Source organism: Theobroma umbraticum, unplaced genomic scaffold (assembly GCF_002168275.2).
Source record: "Theobroma umbraticum cultivar Fairchild unplaced genomic scaffold, ASM216827v3 scaffold_130.0, whole genome shotgun sequence".
Lineage (NCBI taxonomy): Eukaryota > Viridiplantae > Streptophyta > Magnoliopsida > Malvales > Malvaceae > Theobroma > Theobroma umbraticum.
In genome coordinates, this window is record NW_018397264.1 from 6034373 (window position 1) to 6057586 (window position 23214).

At 36.4% G+C, this 23214-nt stretch overlaps 3 protein-coding genes across 6 annotated transcripts; 2 read left to right on the top strand and 1 right to left on the bottom strand.

Annotated features, from left to right (window-relative positions):
* The first annotated feature begins 6057 nt into the window (after positions 1 to 6057).
* Positions 6058 to 13728, top strand: LOC110421319 (uncharacterized). Of its 2 annotated transcripts, none has more exons than XM_021434891.2 (24): positions 6058 to 6361; positions 7811 to 8028; positions 8196 to 8301; positions 8403 to 8504; positions 8634 to 8690; positions 8777 to 8855; positions 9202 to 9349; positions 9779 to 9902; positions 10084 to 10252; positions 10430 to 10458; positions 10704 to 10852; positions 11223 to 11325; positions 11450 to 11545; positions 11627 to 11682; positions 11778 to 11901; positions 12105 to 12167; positions 12272 to 12331; positions 12419 to 12580; positions 12698 to 12771; positions 12852 to 12945; positions 13038 to 13174; positions 13261 to 13341; positions 13414 to 13519; positions 13593 to 13728. In XM_021434891.2, exons 1-24 carry the CDS (start codon positions 6194 to 6196, stop codon positions 13662 to 13664), a joined length of 2577 nt encoding a protein of 858 aa, XP_021290566.1. In that variant the 5' UTR covers positions 6058 to 6193; the 3' UTR covers positions 13665 to 13728. The 2 variants fall into 2 exon arrangements, with proteins under 2 accessions (XP_021290566.1, XP_021290565.1); XM_021434890.2 differs by having other exon boundaries at positions 6059 to 6361; positions 8631 to 8690.
* Positions 13708 to 17444, bottom strand: LOC110421322 (RNA-binding (RRM/RBD/RNP motifs) family protein). 2 transcript variants are annotated; one of them, XR_016351549.1, is made up of 3 exons: positions 17005 to 17444; positions 15084 to 16390; positions 13708 to 14628 (listed from the first exon to the last, which is right to left on the bottom strand). XR_016351549.1 is itself a non-coding variant. In XM_089784432.1 (2 exons), the coding sequence occupies exons 1-2, from the start codon at positions 17227 to 17229 to the stop codon at positions 15221 to 15223; spliced, it is 1395 nt and encodes a 464-aa protein (XP_089640558.1). In that variant the 5' UTR covers positions 17230 to 17444; the 3' UTR covers positions 14866 to 15220. The 2 variants fall into 2 exon arrangements, 1 of the variants encoding a protein (XP_089640558.1); XM_089784432.1 differs by lacking the exon at positions 13708 to 14628 and having other exon boundaries at positions 14866 to 16390.
* Positions 17445 to 21067: 3623 nt separating this feature from the next.
* Positions 21068 to 22886, top strand: LOC110422036 (FK506-binding nuclear-like protein). Of its 2 annotated transcripts, none has more exons than XM_021435797.2 (3): positions 21068 to 21323; positions 21422 to 21513; positions 21614 to 22886. In XM_021435797.2, the coding sequence occupies exons 1-3, from the start codon at positions 21240 to 21242 to the stop codon at positions 22551 to 22553; spliced, it is 1116 nt and encodes a 371-aa protein (XP_021291472.1). In that variant the 5' UTR covers positions 21068 to 21239; the 3' UTR covers positions 22554 to 22886. The 2 variants fall into 2 exon arrangements, with proteins under 2 accessions (XP_021291472.1, XP_021291473.1); XM_021435798.2 differs by having other exon boundaries at positions 21425 to 21513.
* The last annotated feature ends 328 nt before the right edge of the window (positions 22887 to 23214 follow it).

The window sequence follows — 23214 nt, forward strand, 5'->3', positions numbered from 1 at the left end:
AAAAAAACATGGTTTCAATTATAGGAATGTTGTTTCCTTCACAATTTGAGATAAAAGCATGGATTAGTGTCTCAAGATAGATCAGGTACTGTTATGTATCTTTATACTAACATGTCCACATCTAGATTGACAAATTGGTCATCGACAGTATGAAAGAGAAGGAAGAAGGAAACGGCAAAGTTGCCAATTCATTTCCATGTGCATATGTTAGTGTTCAAGATGAACTTGGCTTCTGCTGCAACTTTCTACCTTTAATTATCTAATCACTGACTTCTATGATTTTGAGAACATTGTAATTGGCTCCAAACATATAATGCAACAATGTCGTATCGTGTGTATTTTGTTTCAGGAAATGACCTCCATGAAGACAAATTAAAGATAGTAATATCTTCCCATAACAAATATTATCAATGATACTTAATTTCCAAAGAGTCAAAGCCTACTTGTAGAATTGCCACCCTGCATTTGCAAATAATCAGCTGCCAACGCATTAATTTCCATGTGCAGCTCTAAGAACACGAGTTAAAATTCCAACAAAATATTTGACCAATTGCTAGCGTTCAAGTTGAACTTCCCTTCTGCCGCAACCATATGATCCAAATCCACACTGAACATTAGCCTTCTTATCTCTCCCCATCAAAACTTGTAAATATTAATAATTTCTCTCACAATAATGAAATGGGTTGCCTAACAAGCAAAGAGGAAGATCCCCAAATGCGGGCTAGGGCTACGCTTTGGCGGCATAGTAGGACTGCACACTGGCAATCTTACCTAACTATACTGTACTTTCTCCTTCTTTTCTTCTTTTTCACCCTTTTGCATGAGAAAGTGTCAGCGTGATTAACTTCTTCACAAATTTTACTCATTGTTGTTTTGTCCTTTAATAAACTAGGAGTCTAGGACTTTAAACTTCATTTCTTGATTTTATATATATATTTATATATTATAAATATAAATTAATCAATCTATCAAATTTTTTTATAAACTGAATATACATTTTCTTATTAAATTTATTTTTTTGCTATGATATCAAGTTAATGTTCAAAGCATTAAGAGTTATAGAACAGTAAGGCAAAGAACAAAACAAACTTAAGAAGCAAAGCAAAGTTAAGAAATAGATAAGCTTTGTAAATGCATAAGCGAAGAGAGAATACAACATTTATGTAGCGATCTAAGTCCAATCATTAACCTAATAGCTTTTTGGACCTAAACCACATTATCTTCAAAAGTTTAAGCTCAAGTTGTTAGTAGTGGTGGACTTGAATTGTTATATAAGTCTTAATAATCATATTGACATCAGATGTGGGATGTTGGGTATCACAATCCCACCCACTCAAATCTTTGATATCCTCTTTAAGGTCACACATCACATCTACAAGATCAAGATCTCACCATAGCAATGTAAAAGCCCACATCGGACTGGCGCAGGCTCTGATACCATTTGTAACAACCCAAGCCTAACCACTAGTCCAATAGCTTTTTGGATCTAAACCACATGGCCTTCAAAAATTTAAACTCAAGTTACTAGTAATGGTGGATTTGGATTGTTATATAAATCTTAACAGTCATATTGACATCAGATGTGAGATGTTAAAAAGTTGTTGGGTCAATAGTTGGACTTGAGTCGTTATAATTTTTATCTTACATGCTTGACTAAGACATGTACTTAAACTGACAAGTGTTAAATATATACTAAGTTCAACATGCACTACATAAGCAAACCAACATTACATGAGCTGACTAACTTCTGGTTTATATGACCAGTACAACAAGGGAAAATGATGGACAAATGTCCATTACTTAATTCGAAGCAAACATGACTCAAGCTAGTTTTTATCTCAACACTCCTCCTAAACATTAACTTAGTGAACATTTAATTTGTTTCTTAATTCTTTAAACCTGGGCAAAGGCAGTGATTTGGTCAAAATGTTTGCAACTTGATCACTGAAGCTACAGAGTTGAATGGATATCTCTTAGTTTTTCTTAACTTCTCTCAAGGCATGGTATTTGACCTTGATGTGTTTTATTTGATTGTGAAAAACAAGATTCTTCATCGTAGCAATGGTAGACTTATTGTCTACATATAATCGAGTCAGAGACACATGAAAGATCAACTAAGACTTTTCTCACTTAAATGGCTTGATTTGCAGTTGTAACTGCAGCAATATTCTCTACGTCTGCAGAGGATTGGGAAGTAGTCTCTTATTTCTTTAAATTCTAGCAAAATGATCCATTTTCAAGAGAAATTACATAGCATAAAGTACTTTTACTATCATTAATGCACCTAGCTCGGTCAGTGTTAGAAAATTCAACTAAATTAATTGACTTTACATGAGAATAAGTAAAGTGAAGGCCTACATCAGATGTCCCTCTCAAATTTCTAAAGACTCTTTTAGAAGCTGAGAAGTGCTCTATAGTTGGAATTTGCATGAAGCTTGACAAATAACTCACAGCAACATCAGTTCAAGTCTTGACGTATAGATATAAAGTAATGATCCTATCAAACTTTTGAATATTAAAGGATCATCGAGTTTGGAACCTTTATTAACTGACAACTTCTTATAAGTAACAATAGGAGTTCCAACAGGCTTGCAACCACTCTTTTTGAACATGTTCAAAACTTCAATAATGTAATTTGATTAAGTTACATAGATCCCAGTATTACCTTGTAAAATCTGTAATCCTAGGAAGTAGGTCATCCATCCAAGATCTATCATTCTGAATCTGTTTTGCATTTTTGATTTGAACTTTGTAATTCTTTCAGCATCTTTTCCTATAACCAACATATCATCAATATATAATGAGATTATTAATGGATTTTGGTCACTTGTCTTTTATGCACACAAAGTTGCTTCATTGCAGCTTTTTTGAAACCCCTGACTTCTTAAGTATTCATTAATCTAGTAGCACCAAGCACGTGGTGCCTGCTTCAAGCCATAAAGGGCTTTATGAAGCCTATATACCTTGCCTCTATTAGATTCAATTTCAAAGTCATAAAGCTATTCAACAAAAATATCCTCCTATAGGTCACCATTTGAGAAAGAAAATTTGATGTCGAAACGAGATATTTGTCACATGAACATAGCTAACATGGCTATCGATAATCGAATGGCATCCATTCTAGTAATTGGTGCGAATGTCTCATAGTTATCCACTTCAAGTAATTGAGCAAAGCCTTTGACTACAAGTTTAGCTTTAGGTGTGTTCAATGAATCATCAGAATTAACCTTCTTCCGGAACACCCACTTTACTCCAAGAACATGATGATGTTTAGGCCTATCAACTAAACTTCATGTCTTGTTAAGAGTTATACATTAAGCTCTTTTTCATGGCTTCAATCCATTCAGAAGATTTGAATGCCTTTTCAGGTGTTGCAGGTTCAAACAAAGCCATATTATAGCTTTCATAAATATCATACAATGATTGAGTGTCTCTCACAACAGGCTCATCTAGTAACTGCTCAATATCAAGCTCATTAATGATATTAGGCTGAAAATCAACATTCCTTTCAAGTCCTTCAAAGGTTTAATCAATCTAAACTTGTTTCAACTCTCGGTTCTAATGTGAATTCTCATCAAATGTTACATTTTTGCTCACTGATACTCTACCTAAATCAACTTGATATATTCTATAAGCTTTTGACTGTAAGTTATAATTAGTGAAGATGCCCACTTTTGCCTTTAGTTATAAGTTATCTCTGAGTTCATCGGCACATGTTGATAGCTGATATTCCTAAAAATCTTTAAATGATCAACAAAAGGCTTATTGTCATACCAAACTTCATAGCGAGTTTTGTCATTGAGAGCCTGAGTTATCAAGATATTTTGCAAATAAATTACAGTGCTAGCTATTTCTACCTAGAAGCTCTTTGGCAGCTTTTTTTTTCATACAGAAAACACCTAAACATCTCAACAACAGTTTTGTTTTTTCTCTCATTGACACCATTCTGTTCAAGGCAGTATGGAGCAATTAATGGATGAAGAATACCCTTTTTTCCTGGATAACTTGTGAAATCTGAAGAAGTATATTCTCTTCCATTATCTATCCTCAATGTGTTGATCTTGCAACTAGATTCATTCTCAACCTTGGCTTTAAACTTCTGGAACATTGAAAACACCTTTGATTTATGCTTAATAAAATAAATTCAAGTCATTTTTCACATGTCATCAATGAAAATGGCAAAGAATCTGCTTCCACTCAGTGAAGACTTTTTCATAGGACCAACAACATCAGAATGAACAAGATCCAACTTGTTAATTAGTTGCTCTATTAGAACTTGACTTTGGAAAAGGCTTCTTGGACAATTTGCCAAATTGACATGAGCTGCACACAGGATAAGATTTATGCAATTTTGGGAAATTAAGTAACAAACCAAAGGCATTGGTTTGCAATTGTGACTTGTAATTACAATGACCAAGCCTTTTGTGCCATAAAGATGATTGTTCAATGAATGATTCAATTGCAGATAAGCAAACATTACTCCATTTTATAGGAAAACACTTCTTACTGATAGAGATTGACATCAAATATTCACTTGAAGGCTCATAAATTGTGCATGCATGATTTTTAAATAGCAACACATAATTCTCATCAACTAGTTGACCCACACTTAAAAGATTTTGAGATATTTCAGGAACTAAAAGCATATTAAGGACATACCCAGTGCCTAAAAAAGTTTTAATTTCAACTATGTCTTTCCATGTAGCTTGAAGTATATAACCATTTCCTATTTTCATTGAAGAATAATGATTAGTGTCAATTTCAAAAAATAGTTCAACCTTGAAGTCATGTGGTTTGATTAGCATTGTCAAGAAGCCACTGATTTTCATATTCTAAACCAAACTTTGATGTAGCCATAAATAACACTTATTCTGCAACTTCAGCCTTCTCAACTTGTTTTGAAGCCTGTGGTTTCTTGTCTAGAACATCAGTTTTATCTTTACACATTTTTTCTACATGTCCCAGCTGCTTGAATGCATTACATTTGACCTCAGGTCTAAACCAACAGTAAGATTCAACATGGCTCCTTTTCTTGCAGTGAATACAAATTGGAAACTTTCCTTTTCTATTCTAAAATCTTCCAGTATGAGTGCCAGCTTTGTCTTTTTCTTTTATATCATTTGAATTATTTCTGGATGAAGAATCTGCTTGAGCTTTGCCTTTCACATGAGCAGATAAAGCATGATCAACTCTCTCATCTTTCCTTGCAACTTTCCTCTATTCATTAACTTCCAAGGCATTCACTAAATCCAAGATTGTGAGTTTTAAGATATCCTTTACCTACTCTAGAGAAGTAATTGTGGCATCAAACCTCTCTCGTAAACTAATTATAACCTTTTCCACCATTTTTACATTTGCAAGAGTTTCTCCCATAAGTTGAATCTAATTTACTAATTTCATCACATCATCAACAAATTCACCCACTGTTTGACTTTTCTTCATTCTCAGAAGTTCATATATTTTTCTAAGATTTTACAAACGCATCTGTTTGCTTCTTGCAAACCTCATAAACTCTTGTTCAAGCTGGCTCCAATCCTGTTTTGCAATGTCGCACCCCATAATTGTATTGAAGATTGACTTAGACACAGTTGAGCGTATGAAAGATAGAGCTCTGTATCTCTTTGCAATGTCCTCTTTATGTTGTTTCACTTGTGCTTGTGTGGCATTCTCTTTCAGTACCAATAGTTCAGTCTCATTTTCCACAGCATTCCAAAGGTTAACACCTTTTAGAAATGCTTTCATTTTGACAGCCCAAACAAGATAGTTCAAACCATCAAAAATAGGTGGTGCTTGCTATGTAACAGTTGAAGTTGACATTTTTTAAAAAAAATAAGCTTTTGGTAGGTGAAAAATAAAGGCCTTTTGGGATTATGTTTTAGTGTTTTAAGTGGCTCAAGGATCAGTTAAATTTTGATCTCATTCCTTACAAAATTGTAAAAAATTAGTGAGTTTATTAATATTATTAACTATATAAAACTTAATAAAACTAACTTTATAAGAAGTCAAAAAAATTTGCTAGAGGATACATTATTATTGGCAGTATAAACTTTCTTTCTCTCTCTCAACACAATAGTTTAATACTTCGTTGTGAAGCATACTGTATATATATAGCACTCTCTATAACAGAAAGATTTGAGACCCAAGGTTCCTGTTTCCATTTCTACATAGACTAAAGCTTCAGCTTCAAGATACAATGAGGGTGGCTGTGATCGGAGGTGGGATTGGTGGGCTGGTTTCAGCTTGCGTTCTTGCCAAAGCAGGTGTTAACGTTGTGGTGTATGAGAAAGAAGAGCAAGTAGGTGGCCAGGCCAGGACCTTCAATGGCATTGATCTAGACCTCGGTTTCATAGCCTTCAATCCCGTAAGCTTTTGCCCTTAGCTTGTTCCAATCTCTTCACTTTTTAATTTCCTTATTTTCCCTTTCTTCATCACATGATTCTTCACTCTTCAAACTGACTATTTTCAGTCTATAAAAAATCAAAAACCTTTTCTCCTTGGTTTCTCTTGATTGAGATCAAATAATAAGTCTAAGATTATCAGCACCTCGATCCCCTTCTCCGAAAAAATTAATCTACATGTACCAAATTATTTATGTACGCTATAGAATTACTATTTTTGCACTATATGGATGATTTCGACGGGAAATATCCCGACCCTCCCCAGGCGCCCATGGGAGAAATAAGTAACAACTATTCAAATATTTTTATTTTTGGTGCAAAGGATATAAGATTTATCCCTTTCATTTAAAAATGAAAAATAAAAAGTTTTACCTAATTCCTATAAGAAATCATTTGAGCAAAGTCAAAGCCTTTATATGTGTACGCACAAAATGAGCAGATATTAAATGTAATATGTATATATATATATATATATATAAAGGTTATATATAGTAATCATTTTCTACATTGGCAGCTATATACTTTTCTGATTAATCTTTGTATATATAGACTTGAAAATTTATGTTACTTCCCCAACAAACCCAGACTTGTTTATCATAAAGAGCAATCTCCTACGCAATCAAAAGAAAAAACCTTGTACAGGTTGAAAATATGTCATAGTCGACAAGATCTCCTAATTATGCCATAAATAATTGTGATTTGATTGTGACTTTTATTTATTATTTGAAATTTTATGTTAATCTAAAATATAAGTTATATATGAAGCAAAATTTATACGGTGTCTATGCATAGTGAAATTGTTTGCTTGTAAACAAGAAGCAAGGGAGCTTTTAAATGAAGCAGCCATTAAAAATATAAAAAAAATACTAACAAGTAGCAATAATTGTACAAATATAATACGTACACGGAAAATAATCAATAAAATAAACCAATCTGTGATTTTGTTAATTAATTACTAATTTAATATTTCTTCCCATGTGATTGAAATTAAGGCTTAATTAATCATTCTTATTTATTTAGCTAATTAAGAAACTCAAATTTTGTCCATCATATATTTAGACTGATCAAGCTCAAAATTCCTAATTTTAAGGCAAAAACCAAGTGTTTTCTGCAAACATATCATATATCCATGCAAAAAAGCAGTTGAGGATTTAGTCAAAATGAGCGTCGTCACAATCTGAATAATTTATCTTATATATATTCTCACACCTTTCGAATGTTTTTGTTGAGATTTTTCATTTTTCTTATATACATATACATATATATATATATAATTTATTTTCTGTGGCTGGGAAAATTATTGGTTAAAAGTTTTGAACACCCATTGGCATTGAAAAAATTCTTGCGCTGAATATGAGATAATAATATTGAGGCAGATTGGTTAAGTAATTGGATAATTACGTTGGCTGCAGGCAATGAATCCAAGTACTCTGGAGTTGTTTGATAGCCTTGGAGTAGGTGTGGAGGCATGCAACATGTCATTCTCTGTAAGCCTTGACAACGGCCAGGACTATGAATGGGGCACTCGAAATGGTTTTTCGAGCTTGTTTGCTCAGAAGAAGAATGTGTTGAATCCATACTTTTGGAAAATGCTTAGGGAGATTATTAAGTTCAAGGATGATGTGATTACGTAAATCATTCTCCCTATCTTTTCTGATAGACCTATGTATTTTTGGCTATAGCAAGATTAAGATGCAAAACACAACATGAACTGATGACTATATATATAACCCCACATTTTATATTTTTTGCTATAATCTCGTCTCTGAGTCATGACTTTCATTGGAATCATTGCAGTTATCTTCAAATGCTCGAAAACAACCCAGATATTGATCGCAATGAAACCTTGGGACAGTTTATTAAGTTGCGGGACTACTCTGAACTGTTTCAGAAGGCTTATCTTGTGAGTAAGCTGAAGCATTGCATGCCTCAGCTTTTGTAGTTGATTCAATTTGTTTTTCCCCATTTACTAGTGATGATAACAATGTCATGTCTTTTATATAGATCCCAATATGTTGTTCAATATGGTGCTGCACTGTGGAACAAGTCATGAGCTTTTCAGCCTTCTATACTCTTTCAATTTTTCGACGCTATCATCTACATCAGGTATATATATCCATTATTTTTCATTGTTAAGATTTCCATCCATAGATTCTTTCCTATGCTACTTGAGTTTTTCTTCATTATTTGCAATGTAAAGGAGTTTTCCTTGTCTAATTTGGTTTCTGATAGCAGCTACTTGGGCGCCCTCAATTGCTGACTGTCAGCAGACATTCATATTTTGCAAATAAGGTGCTGATCTATAGTTTCTTTCACTCCTCCAAGTTCCCATTTTAGTGTTTGTTGTAGGTTTTTTGATTCTATTCAAATAAAATCAGGTCAGAGAAATGCTGGAGAGCAGAGGATGTCAAATAAGAACTGGTTGTGAAATACATTCTGTTCAGACTGATGATGATGGTAAAATACTTTACTTCATTAGGTACCAGAATTTATCAAAAACAAAAAAAGTTTTACACCAGACACTTTTCTGAAAAACAATGGTCGATAAACTATGAAAGAAAAACTTTCAATGACTGTCATGGATGCATATATTTGAATAGCAAAAGCTTACATAACACATAGCAGAGGAAGGAAAAAGTATAAATGTTCATCATCATGAGTATTCTTTAAGCACAACATTTTGGGTTTATTGTTTTGGACATTAGCATCTTCCAATTTCTTCAGCATTATCTGGATGAAAGGAAATATTTTCCTAGCAGAAAGGTTAGGGAGATCCAAATCTAATTGAAAGAAGTCTTACCAGGTAGCAACATTGTGTTTGGAGATGGTTTCCAAGAAAAGTACAACGGATGCATAATGGCTGTTGATGCTCCAGCTGCCTTGAAATTACTAGGGAACCAAGCAACATTTGATGAACTGCGATTACTTGGTGCATTCCAATATGTCTGCAGGCATCAATATTTCCTTAAGTCTAATTATTGTCGTTTTATTGCATAATATGAATTCATTTCCTGAAGATTAATCTTTACTTTTGAGTTTTGACTGCTTTTGAAGACTTTCAATACTCTTCCCAAAAGGAAAAAAAAAACAAGCCCCAGAACTAAATGTGCAGTGTTTTATCCCAAACTAAATGCTAGTAATGTATCAAAAGATAGTGACTGACAGCCACCTTTTAAAGCTAGTACTCCTGTCAGTAACTTCATCCGACAAAGCTAATAACGACCTTGTCAAAGTATAAGATATATCCCCTTTCACTGTCACGTGCTTAATATCCTTCTCTTTTTCCTATTTGATGGAAAGTGAGCTACTGAGATTGATCAACCTCTCATCATGTCAAGCTAATTAACTGCTGATGCAAAATTTGGTGACTTTGTTGGCAGTGATATTTTCTTTCATCGAGATGTTAAATTTATGCCCAAGAACTCATCAACATGGAGCGCTTTGAATTTTGTTAAAGGTGCAGAAAACAAGGCATGCTTAACATACCTGCTCGATGTGCTACAGGTATGTAACAAGTTCATCTGTGCAAAAGGAAAAAAGGAAAATTGCATGTATAATCTTTCAATCTTTCAGTTTGCTTCGATATTAAGATCTCAGGATATTGAGTATATTGTCAATCAGGATGAGAAGTAAATTAGGAAACTTTCAGCTCCTTGAGTGCTGTAATTGTTTCATTGATTAACAGGATGTTGGTGAAACAAGTGTACCATTTCTTGTAACCATTAATCCCGATCAAACACCAAAACAAACCTTGCATAAGTGGACAACTGGCCATCTAATCACATCTGTTGCTGCATCAAAAGCTTCTCTTCAGCTTAATCAGATTCAAGGGAAGCGAGGAATCTGGTTTTGTGGTGAGTTTTTCCACTTAATTCATCTGGAGTACACACAGAGACAATATCTTCTGATCACATTTTCAGCCGGCTTTTTGTGGACCAAGATGCTTAACATACCCGGATTTTCTTGCTAGTGAAAATTTTAAGGATATTGCTCAATGACTCATCTAAATAACATGTTTAATATTTTTTCAGGATATGGCTTCCATGAAGACAAATTAAAGGTAGTGATTTCTGCTCATACCAACTAATATCAAAGAATCAATTTTACCAGCTTCAGGTAAAAGCTTCTAAGTTAGGCTGCAATATGCAGTTACACTTCACTTATAGTCATTTCACATTTCATATTGACTACTCAAATCTGTTACATTGAGGGAAAGTTTCCTGTAATTCATTTTTGCTGTTTCCATTTTTTCTTTCAAGAATTATAGTTGCATCCAGTTTACAGCAAAGGCATAATTCTTCTCAGGCTGCTATGGTCACTGCAAATAATCTCCTGGGAAAGCAGTGTTCTGTTCTTAACCAGCCAAAACACATAGTACCCTCTTTCATGGAAACAGGAGCTCGTCTTTTCGTTACTAGATTCCTTGGACAATATATATCAACTGGCTGCATAACGTGAGTTCTTAAAACAATAAAATTGCATCGTTTCATATCATTTTTGTTCTTGCCTGTAATGATGTATGCATATTTCTTTGCTTGGAAGGATCCTCGCCCTCTTTATTAGGTATAATTTTGGTCATGCATTTTTCAAAGATGATGAACTCTTTGTTTATGTTTCCAAAGATAATGTAAATGAATTGAGGGGTTAGCTACACTATTTTGTTTCTCCAATCAGCATTGCAGATTGATTTCATTTCTATAGTCATAAATCCTTGTTATTGTCAAGTTTATTTTGACCTTTATTCTTTATTCTTCCTCTTCTCCTTCTCATAACTTGACCTCAAATGATGTTGCTGGTCTTTGCTATGTGCCGTGGCATCACCAGTATATTGGAGGAAGGGGGCACAGTTTTTACGTTCAAGGGAAGCGTGAGAAAGTGTTCTGTTAAAACTGTTCTGAAAGTTCACAATCCACAATTTTACTGGAAGGTACATCTTTGATAACCTTTCAGTTTTCACTACAAAAGAACCTTGTCTTTCTTTATGGGATCATCTCATTTTTCCCATGCAAAATTCCCACCACTACTTACAAGTATTACAAGTATTTTGCCAGGTTATGACAGAGGCTGGTTTAGGCCTTGCAGATGCCTTTATCAATGGAGATTTTTCTTTCACAGATAAAGAAGAAGGTCTTCTGAATCTTTTCATTGTAAGATAAGAGATCCAAATCTATCGCAAATCATATTTTTCTGATACACTTTATCAGCACCTAAATTTAGTTGCTATGCAGATACTCATTGCCAATGGAGATTCAAAATCTTCAGTCACAAGACTCAATAAAAAAAGGTTTGCTGCAATCTGCAAAGAACTTAGACTAAAATTCTAGCATTATTCATATATAAAATCAGTTCTTTGATAATTTGATTTGAGTTTGGCTTCAGAGGTTGGTGGACACCTTCATTTTTCACAGCTAGCATAGCATCTGCAAAGTATTTCTTCAAGCATGCCTTAAGGCAAAATAGTGTTACACAAGCTCGTAGGAACATTTCTCGCCATTATGATGTGGTACGAGATTATTTGCATGTGTTATGTCATTGCTTTTCCATGTGTAATTAGTCATTCAAAGGCATCTTTTATGATTTAGAGTATAACACTTTTATCTTCTAGCTTCATTACCAAGAGCAGGGAACACATTATATGTAATGCAGTTGGACTTGACTTTAGGCTTATCAAACAAGCTTACAGTTCTTCTCAAATTGTGTTTGCAGAGTAATGAACTTTTTGCTCTCTTCTTGGATGAAACAATGCAATACTCCAGTGGAATATTTAAGGTGAATATAACAATTTCTTTTTATGATTTTATTTGAGTTTTGCATCAACAGAGGAATGTTTTTAATACTATAATGAGACTTTGTTATGTTGGATTATTTCATAGAATGAAGATGAAGACTTGAAGGTTGCACAGCTAAGGAAAATGTCAAGTCTGATTGATAAGGTAAGGGTTAATAACAGTTTCATTCTGCTCCTTCCTTTTCTTGCTCTTCTCATCTATTTCATTGCTTTCCCTTGTCACAACATATAGGCAAGAATTGAGAAGCAACATGAAGTTCTGGACATCGGATGCGGTTGGGGAAGATTTGCCATTGAAGTTGTCAAACGAACCGGATGCAAATACACGGGCATCACTCTTTCAGAGGAACAACTGAAATTTGCAGAAGCAAAAGTAAAGGAAGCTGGTCTTCAGGTATCAATATGATCAATGACATTGGCCTGCACAGTACGCCTTTACTTTTTGTCCTCTGATGTTTTAGAACATATACACTTTTCTCCTCAGCTCTTTAACTACTTGCTTCATGATCAGGACAATATCAGATTTCTTCTTTGTGACTACCGCCAATTACCTGATACTCACAAATATGACAGAATCGTATCTTGGTGAGTTCTTCGGCCGCTTTCATATTTTCTAACATCCATGCAACAAATAATTGAGACTGACTATCTATTGCCTTCTTCAGTGAGATGATAGAACATCTAGGTGATGAATATGTTGAAGAGTTTTTCAGATGCTGCGAGTCAGCATTGGCAGAGGACGGGCTACTTGTGCTTCAGGTAAAATGATAATGACAGTGTGTTGGCCAAACTGTTTGTCCATAGACTGCCAATGGTTAAGACAGTTAAAAGACTGATGTACATTTCCCCAGTTCATATCAATACCGGAGGAGCGTTTCGACGAGTACAAGCGAAGTTCAGACTTCATAAAGGAATATATCTTCCCTGGTGGATGCCTGCCTTCCCTGAATAGGATAGTAACTGGCATGGCTGCGGCATCTCGACTCTGGTAAAAAAAAAAAATCCATTGTTCTATCTCGGAGTTACTTTTTCGTTTTGTCCTACATATGTTAATTCGAAGTAATGCAAGGGCAGTGTGGAGCATGTGGAAAACATCGGAATGAACTACTATCTAACACTACGATGTTGGAGGAAGAATTTCCTGGAGAATCAGAGGTATGATGCTAGTTTAACGAAATCAGAAATGCAGAGATGAGATGAATTAATATGTTGCGTTTTTTTACCCAGCAAAATTCAAGCTTTGGGGTTCGATGAGAAGTTCTTGAGAACGTGGGAATATTATTTCGATTACTGTGCAGCTGGTTTTAGGACATATACACTTGGCGATTACCAGGTAGGAATTTATTCTACTCTCTGTCATGTGATTTTCAAAAGTAAATTGTGACACCATGGATTTCTCACTGTAGGTTGTATTCTCACGCCCTGGCAATTACAAAGCACTTGGTTATCCATACCAAGGTTTTCCTTCAGCATACTAGACTGTGACTGCGGTGAACAATCTCCTCCAATTACTTAAGCAGCTTCTTCAATTTCCATTGTAATATTATTATCATAATTAGCTGAGAGCTTAAAATAAATCGTCATTACCCACAGTGGGTGAGGTTTGCACTTTACAGCTATCCGGGGTGTACTAATGATAAATTTGCGAGATTTAAGGGCATCTGAACCCTCTGGTATCATCGTCAAGGAGCCAAAGTCTCAAACCCCTCCATGCTAATAAATGCTTTTCAGCATTAAAATCCTAAAACTGAAAGGTTTCCACACCAGGCAGGATTTATTCTACGTTTCTAACTCAATTCAACTGCCTAGGAGGTTGACACTCAACACTACTAAATCCCATTATTCATTGGGACTACCCGTGTCACCCGGCCATTAGTCTACCATCTCTACTTACATTAAGAATCAAATACTACCACCGAATACCATTCAGAAGAATTTAACCTATTTGCCTGTAGAAGGGGAGAATGAAGGGCCCCAGCATCAAATGTTCGGCAAATAATTCATTCCAAAACTAAAGGGAACTTTTAAGGACATACTTTTCTGATGCTCTCTATCAAAAAATCAGAAATCACACAGTAAGATCTACTCCAAAGAATCAAAAGGCACACCTAGATAATTAGGGAACAATGAAATCTTGATCTGGCTACCAGCTTTGTGTCAACATACCCCAGGTTGTTTGCTTCAAAAATTCAATTCCATGTTGAATAAATCCCCCACAGAATCCCGAATGAAGATCAGGAACCTTTTTGACTTCAAAAGCCAGGAATTTGCAGAGTCGGCAGCACCTGGATGGGGAAGGGCCTCTCTCAGGTTAATCAAAATTTCAACTGAGCAATCCTCTGCTGAACAAACCCCACACTGAACAACCCCCACCATGAAGCTCGGGTTCAGCCATGAGTGGACACTTTCACTCCACCTTTGAACTCTCGAGCATCTCTCCTCCTGTACAACACAAGGGCAAATACAGGGGGAAAATGATTATGCCATCCTCAAGTGTCAACTACCACTATGTTTATCGCTACCATTACGAACTGATCAACCCAAGTGGCCCATAGCTCCATGGCTATCAGTAAAAATCCTTGGTACATCTTCGTACCCTACTTGTCATATCAAATCAAGCATAATTATCTATCATCAAATTTCCTAGACGATATAAATAACAATAAAATACTCAAAACAGCCAGACAACACAAATATAAGTTATATAAACTAATATAGCTTAAACACTACCGTAGATAAGAAAAGTACTGGAGCAGCAAGTAAACAAATATAAAGCAAGCCAAATTTAAACTACACTCAATAGCAAAACTAAATAAAGGCATCTATTATGCCTCAAAACTACTTATTATGACTAGCAAAATAGATACTGCAAACTACTGGGATTCAAGCAATCCAACCGGTCCCAAGGTGATTTGACATCCAAATTGAGCCTCTCCCATTGCTGCTGAAAATAAGAAACCATCAAAACCACAAGAGCAGAGAGAAGGCTATCCCCAAACGAGGTTGAGATCCAGTTGTCTTTCCAGTGATTGAATTACTGTTGTTGGGCTTGTCGGCCCTGAGCACCACTGTACCCACCACCATAACCGGCTTGGCCACCATGAGGCCCATTTGCCTGCGTGCCCCCATAACTTCCAGAACCTTGTGATGAATCAGACCTCCATGATGCATTTCCGTAACCTGAATTTCCATTTGCATCACTATATCCACTTCCCATGTAGCCACCACCACTCCCTTGTAGATCTCCTCCACCTGGACCAGAAGCATTACTATTTGGAGTACCACCGGAACGACCTCCAACAGCCCCATACCCAGTATTCCCATAAGATCCATCATTTCCACCATACCCACCATATCCATAACCTTGACTCCCGTACCCGGCAGCTCCAGTGGGAGATTGGCCAGTACCTGCTGAACCTGGACCACCACTACCAGCACCACCACCTGGGGCACCCCAAGGAGCAGCGCTCCCATAACCCATAGTACCATAACCAGAAGGAGTTTGAGTACCCCATGAACTTCTAGGGGCACCAGGTGGGCCACCTGCAAAACCAGCATTGGGGTTCCCATAAGCTGCACCTGCAGGGCCACCATAACCAGCACCTGCACCACCGTAATTGCCATAACCAGCATAACCAACACCATTATTAGCCGGACCATAACCATAACCAGGTGCGCTATATCCCGACGAGCCATAAGGTGGAAAGCCAGCTCCAGTACTCTGGGGCTGCATGTACCTATTGGAGTCCATGCGACCATCATAAGAACTCGCGTTCCCACCAGAAGCCCCATAGCCCTGGTAACCTCCACCACCACCAGCACCACCACTCATAGTTCGGCTAAGCCCACCAGGATTGGCGTCTTTAGGGAGGGCTCGCTTCACTTCAACTTGCTTGCCATTCAAATCATGAAAACTCTTGTGCAAAACCCTATCAACTGCATCTTCAGTGTCAAAGGAGATAAAACCAAATCCACGAGGCCGCTGAGTATTCTGGTCATACATGATTACTACATCAATTACATGACCATATGCCTCAAAGTATTGGCGAAACCCATCTTCTGTTAAGGTAGGGGGCAACCCTCCAACAAAAATCTTCTTGGTCCTAATATTTCCACCACTTCCAGAATTTCTACCCTGATTAAGATTTCCAGATCTAGCAGATGTTTGCTGCTCCTCTCTTGATAACGCCCTCTTTGCCTCAACCTGGGAAACAATTATCATGTATGATTATAATGGGGACTAACATTAAACAGCAGGCAAGTGCAACAAGATACGCAGATAAAATCACAAACTTGGATGCAGTAGCATTTATGAAAATCACCAATATAAAGGAAATAATTTAAAGTTTTCATTTTCAAGGGGGATCATTCATAACATTAAATTGATCCAAAAAACTTGCTTCCAAAAGAAATTCACCATGCATATATTGACTAATGCAAGACTCAGTTATTCCCGCAAGAAACCAGCCTGAGATTCCACGCAGAAATTAATATCTCATTAGCTTTTGTTTCCTCTCAAATAATTCACCAGTGCACCTCAACCACAATTTAAAAGCAAAAACAGTTCCTACGATAACCAAACAAGACCTTAACTACAGAATTCGTAACACAGGAATATAGCAACCGAACATGGAACAAAACAAATATCAAACGGTAAATCACAGAATACTCAATAATCAAAATATCATATATCCATCTATACCCATCAAAAAACCCAAATTTATTTTCCACCTAAAATTAGCATTAAAAAGAAAAAATCCAGAAAACAACAACCCTAAAGATACCCATAAAAAAAAAAGGAACCCAAAAGAACCTCACCGTTCTACCATCGATGGTGTGTTTTTCTTGAAGAACAGTATCGAGAACGGACGGATCTGAGAAGACAACGAATCCAAACCCCCGGGGTCTTCCGGTAACCTTATCTCTCATAACCACGGTCTGCAAAACGTTTCCGTATTGGCCAAAGTATTCCCCTAACTTTTCCTCGCTTGTGTCCCATGATATCCCTCCAATGAACAACTTTCCCTGATCCGAATCCATCATCCCCCTTTACCTCTTCTTCTTCTTCTTCTTCTTCTTCTTCTTCTTCTTTCCTCTCTTGTGTTCTTCAAAATCTGAAAAACAAATGAATCGTAAATCTTTCTTTGGGTAGGGGTTTTGGGGTTTGGGATTTGGGGAAGAAGAAGAAGCGAAGGGCTCGTGGGCGGATTTGGGGTTTGAGAGAGAGAAATTGCGGGTGAAGAGCGGGGCTAGGAATAAAGCAGGGAAGGGGGGTGTGAGGGCTGGGGGGAGTATGCGGATTGGACGGTGGAGATTGGGGGATATTTTGGACTGGACGGTGGAGATTTGATTTTAAGGGGAACTTAGGTTCGTCTCCTAGTGAAACAGTCTTTTAGCTGATTTTGGAATATTGGCAGTTTTTGTTTGATATCTCATGTGATGAGCACGTGATCCAAACTTTTGATATTTTCCTGAACGTCATAAATACTTTTTTTTATGGGATTTTTCATTATTTTTTTTGTGCCTGGTTAAATACTACTCGATATAAATGGAAACGAGGAAATGGAGAGGTGAGGTTCATATCCAAATTCCTTTTTAAAAGAAAAAAAGAAAGAAAGTATTAGAACTTAATTATTTTTAATTTTCAAAAAATACAAATTAATTGCTCAAATGCGAAATTTCCAAATAAAATTTTTGTTTAGAAAGTATTAAAAAAAAGGAAAAAGAGTATCATATTTTCAATATTTTTCCCTCCTACTTCTTGTTATTTTCTCTTGTTAATTATTCCCCTGCCTGTCCAAAAAGGACAAAATCTCTCTAGCCATATTTTCTATATTTGTTCCATCTTTGAATTGAATTTGGATCATTGAGTCCAAACATTCATTAGGTATCCCAAGGAATCCGAGTTGTGCTTCCCTTTTTTGGTGTTCACACATCCTGAAAAACAAAGAAAGTCTTTCTCTTTACGGAACTTTCCAGGGTCCAACCAACGTTCTTATTTTTCGAAAACCCATTGGAGCCAATAACCCATTATTCCCCATTCAAAATCTCCCCACATGAACCTGATTGGGGTAATTTATGTCAGCCACCTCTTTGTCACCATCATGGTTGTAGCATCATCAACGTTCTAACGGGGTGATTAGCCTCAATTTGGGTTCAAGTAATCAAACCATAGTCCCTCTGGAGCAAGAACAAACAGTAACCTTTCAGTTTTCTGACGTTGAGTTGCAAGCTGTTGAATACCATATTACGATCAGATAATTGCAGCATCTTCAGCCTGATAAATAATTTGCGCAGGAATGCTAGCTATGAGGTTATAGGGGACGAGGCTGTGTTAAACTCAGCTTGTTCTCAAATAATATTGAAGAGAAGTAAATGGATTTGATTGTTCCTGGACATGGTTGAGATGGAGTTTTGGGACTAACATTGCTGCAGCAACAGTGGAGTTGCTTGGTCCCAGACCATGGGCATGCTGCGCTGGTAAACTCTACCAGCACCGAACTATCAGAAGTTCAGGACTGCAGTTACTGCCACTCGTTGGTAGCAATTGACAAGCCATATGTGAACAGAACTCTAGGTTCAAGTGATGACATTCTTACAATCTTTGGCGTTCTTTTCGCAATTCAAGTTTTGAAATTGTATCAGTGGCCTAGAAAGATGAAAGGTGTTTAAGGTATGGTCAATAATTGAATAAGCTTCACCAAAATATTCTTAATATACTAACACAATCTTGAAAATGGGTTAAGTCACATGACCATAAGCTTCAAAGTATTGGCGAAATTCATCTTAATTGGGTAATTAAGGTGTCAGGAAACCCTGCAAACACATATCTTCTTGCTCCTCATACTTCAATCAGAATTTCTACCGGGACTGAGTTTCCCAGTTCTGTCAGACGGCTCCAGCTCGATTCGAGGCCTGACCCTCTCCACATCAACCTAAAAAACCATTAATATATATATATATATATGTGTTAGAACGATCCGTAAATCAAATTAAAGCCTTCCTTTTCCTTTTAATCTCAACTTTTGTTCTATGCCTCACGCTCTACCATCAATGGTGTGTTTGTCTTTGGGAACAGTATCAAGAATTAAAGGGTCTGAAAAAACAATGAAACCAAAGCCTCTGTGCCTCCTGGCACTGAACTTGTCTCTGATCAGCACAGACTGCAAAACGTCACCATATCGGCTGAAGTACTCCTTGAGCTTATCCTCGTTTGTCTCCTCTGAAATCTGCCTAGCGAACAGCTTCTGCATATGATCTGAATCCATCTCTCTTTTTCCCATTTTTTCTTTCTTTAGTTGTTACTCTCTTCCTCCTTCCTTAAATCAAAGTCTAAAACCCAGACAACCTGAAAACGTACTTGTGAGTTTATTTATTTATTGATCAAAATGGCGTTTGAAGGAGGTAGACATGAGGGAACGGTTGAAATCGTTCTGATGGTTTTACTTTTCTGGTTAAATTAAGTTTTTAAATGCTTTTTCACAGTAGAAATCAACTTTCATCATATTTTATTTTACAATAGGTAATTAAATTGGGTTTTGAACAAGGTTTTTAATAATTAATTTAGTTTAAATGTTCTTACTTGGTTACACCTGATCTTAAATTTCAAATAAAAAACATATTCACATTTATAAAGTTCTATTTTATTTAAGACACAATACCTAAAATAATAGTTGAACTATTAGAACAAATTTAAATAAATTTTTATTTTTTATTATATTTAATTAAAATTTTATATTTATTAGATAGATCTTTATCATTAACGTTAGATTAATTATGATTAGTTAAACTTCATTTTAAGTATTGTTAACATGACATGCATGTTAGTATTACATCAACAATACATAAACATAAAATGACAAGTGATGTTTTAATTAATAATAATCAATTAATCATTATTTATAAAAATTTATTTGATATAAAATAAAAATATAAAAATTTAATTAAATATTATTTAAAAAAACTTATTCAAATTTCGTTAAATAATTTAAATATTTTTCAAATATTACATCTTTATTTTACTATCTTCATAAAAAGTAATTCTTATTTAACTACAGAACAATACAAAACATAAACAAAATTTCATATAAACCTTTGCTAGTAATCGTGACCATTAACTTTCTTCTTTTACCCAAGGTGATCCTTAACCTGTTTGAGTTTCCAATCCTACTTTAGGTTTAAGCATTAAAAACTCTTTGACAAAATCCTGAAATTTTCATTTCTTGGTAACCACATTATTAACCTCATGTCTCCCCCATATTACTACTAAAAACAAAAAAATTCCCAAGCTGCCAGGACCACAAGCACAAAAATCCAATTCCTCAAGATACCCACCTTTCTCTTAATCTAGTACAACCTGAAAAATCAACCAGACAAGGTTGATCTCAACTTGGTAGAGTAAGTTTTTGTGCCCCGTTTGAAATGAACAAGTGGAAAAACCGACCAGACAAGGTTAATCTCAACTTGGTAGATTAAGTTTCTGTGCCCTGTCTGAAATGTACAGCTGGAAAAACCAAGCAGACAAGGTTAATCTCAGCTTGGTAGAGTAAGTTTTTGTGCCACGTTGTACAAATGGAAAAACCAAGAAGACAAGGTTAATCTCAAGTTGGTAGAGTAAGTATTTGTGCCATGTCTACAATGAACATACAACTAAATTAACATGAGATAAAATGGCTGCAGGGCAAACAGTGAGTCAATTGACAGCCGCATTTTCTTTTTTAGCAATTCAGATCTAAAGAAGAGCAAAGTCATGTTCGTCCTTTTTCTTATTACTACTGAACTCTCGTGTGCCCACCAGCAGCTTGGTCCCTTCTATCATCATTAAAGGTCCCAACGTTCTTATTTTTTCGAAGTCCGTTGGAGCCAAATGGGTTTTAAAAATCACCCACATGTCGTTTCTCTTGCTTTGAGCTTTGAGCTTTGAGCTTTGAGCTTTGAGCTTTGAGCTTTTTGTAATATCTTGAGGAAGGGCATTTTCTCCCAGTATGGATGCTTCCTGACTCAACCCAACATTCCTTCGTTCGTGAGTGGAAAACTTCACCCGAGATTTACTGATGGGGTGTTTCCTTGGCTGTTTTGGGATTTCTACAAAGAGGAAGCGTAGAAAACCAGCCAACCGGATTCTCCCCGGAGATTCAGTAAGCTTTTTTGTGTTTTCCTGAAAGTTTCAGCTGGATTGCTTCGTTTACTTTCATTTATTTATAGTTTGGGTTTTGCTGTTTTACTGATTTTCTAGCAGAGACTTGTTACCTATGAACCCTTGGATTCCTCTGTTTCGATAAACCTTGACATCCCAGAAGAACCCATTGCCTCAAATCCTCAGCTGTGGTCAGTTGCTGATACGTAGTCTCATATTTTGTACTTTTTATGAAAGGGTTTCCGTTATAAGGACCTTTAAAACACTCACATATTCCCTTGTTGACTGCAGTAATAAGCCTAAGGAGCGGTTGAGCATCAAAGTGAAGAAGAAAGTGAGCTTCAACTTGAATGTTCAGACCTATGAGCCGATTCCGGCTGAAGAAACCACTACATATCAGTTTTTACACAGTGTTGAAGAGAAAGAAAGTGAAAAGAATGGAGCAGAAGCAGGAAAAGGGAGCTTGCCCTCAAATTCATTGCAGATGGGTTCTTATCCTGCCAACTACAGATACCAAAACTGTCGAGAAAGCTATGATGAAGAGGATGAAGTGGCATTTGAGGAAAGTGATCCAGAAGGTGATGATTGTTATGATGATGATGATGATTATTATTATGATGGAGATGATAGTGATGAAGTTGACAAAGATGTTGATGATCAAAGACAAAGACAAGAAGAGTTCTTGGATCAATTCGACTCTGTAAGCATGGAATCAGCAAAGGGAGCTTCTTTGGTTCATTTGGACGAGGACAAGGCCAGGAACAAAATGACACTTTGTGCTTCAACAGATGGAGAATCGAAGTCTATTGGGTGCGGAAATGCAAGAATCAGAAGCCAATATCTATGTTCTGTATTGAATCCAGTAGAAAATACTACCCAATGGAAAGAAATCAAAGCAAGAGCAGCACAGCCACCTACGCACTGGAGGAAGGAGAATATTGCGCTAGAAGAAGAACCACAAACACCCTTTAGTTCAAAGCTGAGTTCCAACTACTCACCAAAACGTAATCAGTCAAGGCCTCTACTGGAGGACATAGCAGTTGATGCTAGCCTCTCAAACTGGCTAACTTCACCAAATACTGATGCGCCCAAAGCCAGGGGTAGCACCAAAAGTTGCAGCGTTGCATTTGATACCGTGTCATCAAAGAAAAGCATATGCGACGGTTCATTCTGTTGGAGAAGTAGAGAAGATAGAGTGATATTAGATATCACCAACTTGGAGTCCTTATAAATCACATACTCCAGTCCTTTCAAAGGTACAAGGAAAGTATACGGAGCAAGCTATGAATTCAATTTCAGCCTATTCCCAAAGAGTGTTATAAGAAGAAGAAGAAGCAGAAGCAAAGGCAGCAGCAAGTTGCTTCTCCCATATTCCAAGTTTATAACACAAGGGTGTGCAAAAGTTTGGGGTGTTGTTTGTTTGTATGCCGGTTTATGATTCTTTGATTCATTTCTGATTGCTTGATAAGATTTGTTAATGTCAGTAGCCTTTGGCTCTATTGTTCATGCTGTACTATTTGTGTAAGGATTGACCAATGTGTTGAAGTTGAACCATTTAATTTCAGGGCTTCTCAAAGCATTATTCTAGCATAAACAAGGAAGAAATCTGCTCACGTTCTCGCATTGCAAGGCGAATAGGAAGGTAGAGGCTGCAGAACACAGAATACACCAGTAAAATTCAACAAACTTTTAAAGTACAACTTTCCAGAGATAGGTTTGGAGTTATGGGTTCCTAACATTCAAAATAAACATATTCTCCTAGTTAATTGTGGGCTCCCAGTGAGTAGCACAGGCAACCAGGCAGCAAGTGGTGTAGCAGGTCTCAGCGTCCTATCGACCAATCATACAGCATATTGTAACAAAAGATGCCCGACAAATTGGGTCCATGGAAG